Source organism: Diadema setosum, chromosome 10, assembly GCF_964275005.1.
Source record: "Diadema setosum chromosome 10, eeDiaSeto1, whole genome shotgun sequence".
In the NCBI taxonomy this organism is placed as follows: Eukaryota; Metazoa; Echinodermata; class Echinoidea; order Diadematoida; family Diadematidae; genus Diadema; species Diadema setosum.
Window position 1 is genome coordinate 3,595,030 of NC_092694.1, and position 3,216 is coordinate 3,598,245.

The following is a 3,216-nucleotide window of genomic DNA, read 5'->3' on the forward strand; positions in this document are numbered from 1 at the left end:
ATGCAGCAATTAGGATTGGACTGACAAAAATTCTAAATCGGCCAGGAAAACCTACATTACTTTTACAGACCTCTTCTAGTTAAGCAGGAAATGTGTGATTTTATTGCTTTTTGTGGATAATGTAAGGTAATAATGTTATGTCGTGTCTCCTATCTCTCACTCTCTCCCTTTTCTCTCTTGCTGTTTTCTTGCTTGATTCCTTTAGCACTGCGTATATACATTTTTTTTTCGCTGTTTAGGGAACAACAACTTGGGAAAAATAAATTATTGCAAGTATCATCTTAACCACAAACCATTCTTTGGGAATTGAGGAGTATATCTGAGCAATGTCCGTTAAAAATGGATTTGTTGCATATTCAGTGGAAATAGATGATCATAACATAGTCGAAACCTAGACTCTATACAGAAAGTCGAGTTCAAGGCTCAAACAGATGCCGTGCCCCCGTCTGTCGCAGTTTTCGTTTAAAACAATGTTTGCCAGTCCGAATTAAAATCACATCACATAGCTAGTTTATGTCAATACCTGCTAATAAATCTGTCAAAATGAGATTTAGGAGTTAAAGTAAAGTTTGTGCTTGGGAATGTAAATTTTCCCTTTTGTCATTGTTAGGGATTTCTTTCTTTTTGAGAATTATTGTTCTAGTATCTCACAACGCAAGATCGGACCGAATTAAAAGAGTTAAGGTAAAGTGTTTACTTGGTCCTTTTCATTTTCCGAATGTTATACTTAGAATTTTTTGTTTCATTTCGTTTTGTTTGTTTTGCTTTGTTTTGTTTTTGTTTTTTGCTTCAGAATACTTCGCAATGTCTTCATTGGAACAAGCTGGGACGAAAAGTCTCCAATGTCCACTGTGTATCGATCTTCTGAAAACACCAAAACTTCTGTCATGCGCTCACACTTTCTGCACTGACTGCCTCTGTCTCCTTCAAGCTTCAAGCGGGAATCCCAATCACATTTCCTGTCCATTCTGCCGCCAGAAGACGGAGGTGAAAGACGGGAATGTATCGAACCTGAAGACTAACCTTCAGGTCCAGTCTTTGGTAGATGAGATGGCAGGAGCCATTCAGGTATGCACGATATGTGATTCTGAGGAACGCCCCAATGCGAAGACCTACTGCCAAAATTGCATGGCGTACATGTGTAATGGATGTCACGTAAAACACGGAAAGTGGCCTTCACACACTGGCCATCAGGTCGTCACCGTTGAAGACATCAAACAAGGGAGGGCGCACATCAAAAAGAAGGTTTTATGTCCTAGTCATGACCAGGACGAAGGAGAGCAGTACTGTTCAGATGTCTGCCTTGATTGCCTGAAGATCATGTGTATGAGGTGTCGAATGCTGGATCACCAGCCGAAGGCTCACAAAGTCTTGAGCAATGCCCAGTACAGCAAACAGAGATTAGAAGAAATGAATGGACTAAATAAACAAAGTAAAGTTTATAAAGATGATTTAGAAACTTTCATCGAGAATGTAAGTCAGAAGAGAACAAACGCCATCGCACATATCGAAGATAAAATGAAGGAAATCAATAAGACTTACAACGAATATGTGAGGAAACTGACGATGAGGAAGGAGAAACTGATTCGACAACTTGAGGAACAGAAGACAGAGGCAGAACAAAAATTCAAGGATATATTGGATGATACTAAGAGGCATATTTCAAGAATCAAAGGTTGCACGGAGTTGGCAAACAAGAGTTTAAAGGCACTGCTAGAGGGAGAAACAATTGCGATGCACCAGTCACTTTTCCACGAATTGAAGTGTGCGATTGGAAAAGATAAACCAGGTCTGACTAACGCCAGTTCTCTAGAGGCACGTGTAAAATGTATTCGATTTCAGTCAAACACATCAACCAACGAGCTCAATCTTGGTAAACTTCAGAGAGTAGAGTGGAAAAAGGTCCCCGAGAAAGAGCTTCACAAGAAGGATTGTATGAACAAAATGGTTGAAACACCGACCAGTCAGATGGCCGTAGGATCTCGCTTCGGTGGGGTTTATTATTATACGCGCAACGGCGAGCTATCACCGACATGTGGTCACAAGCACATACGAATCAGAAAGTTGGGGTATCTCTCAGATGGTTGCTGCATCATTGTTGACACGTCAAACAATATATCACTTTTTGCTGTAAACGGTGAAAAATGTGACGTAGAATTTGACACTTTGACAGACAGTGAGGGTGGATTTTGCGAAGTTTCGGTAGACGGTGAAGATCGCATTTATGCCAGCTACAGGAAAGCTCATCTGATCAAAGTTTTCATGAAGTCAGGTGGGAAGGCAGTGCGTGAGATACCCTGCAAAGACTACGAACCTCGACAACACTACACGTTGAAATCAAACAAGGAGCTTGTCGTGCTAACCCATTCTAATTCTGTGGCAGTAATCAATGAGTCCGGTACGTTTAAGAGCGCTGTCAGGAAGGATGGCGACATCTATTCTGCCTATCCAGCAGTTTGCAGCGATGGCTCCATCTTGATAGCCTGGGTTAATAAGACAGAAAATCTACTCAGCATCGATCATTACACCAGTGACCTGAAGCACAAGGAAACACTCTTTGATGATCAGCGCGTTGACATCCCTGAACGTGAATGGTTCTACCTGCAGCAATTTAAAACTACAGGGGACATCGCTTTCTGCACGCCCGACAAACTCTACATTTTCCACAAATCAACCATCGAATTGTAAAATACAATACATTTGTCACGCTGGTTTTGAATAACCCACACACATTTACACACACACACCCTCACACACTGGATGGTGTGGTATGTAATAGTGAAGTGATGATGTATTTGATTAAGAACATTCCCATGAAAGAAGGTGATTCAATAATAAGAGCATGTAAAATACAATATGACAATGTAGAGATGTAGGCTAACATAGGGAGGCCTATAAAACGTTTTTCGCTTAGATCCACTTCAAGAAAAAGCATAATAATACACTTTACTGATTGAGAATGATACTTACAGCTTGTTGGCACTATACTTTTACGCTAACTCAATGAATCTGAACAATAATAAAGGACCACGTTCATGTCAATCTCTACTACTTTGTATTTTTATATTGCAGTGCATTAACAATAGCTCTTAGTGTCCCGTTTTAAGTAGGATTTTTATGCATCCTTTCATGGTCACTTGAACTGCCTTCATCCATAATCTTTCTCAGCTGCTTTACAAGAACAGAGTCGACAGCAGAATACAAACTCATGTGATA

General features: G+C 40.4%; 1 protein-coding gene across 1 annotated transcript; it reads left to right on the forward strand.

The window, feature by feature from the left end:
• Nucleotides 1–804: 804 nt before the first annotated feature.
• Nucleotides 805–2,853, forward strand: LOC140234052 (uncharacterized). Its single transcript, XM_072314133.1, has one exon. It carries the CDS (start codon nt 805–807, stop codon nt 2,686–2,688), a length of 1,884 nt encoding a protein of 627 aa, XP_072170234.1. The 3' UTR covers nt 2,689–2,853.
• The last annotated feature ends 363 nt before the right edge of the window (nt 2,854–3,216 follow it).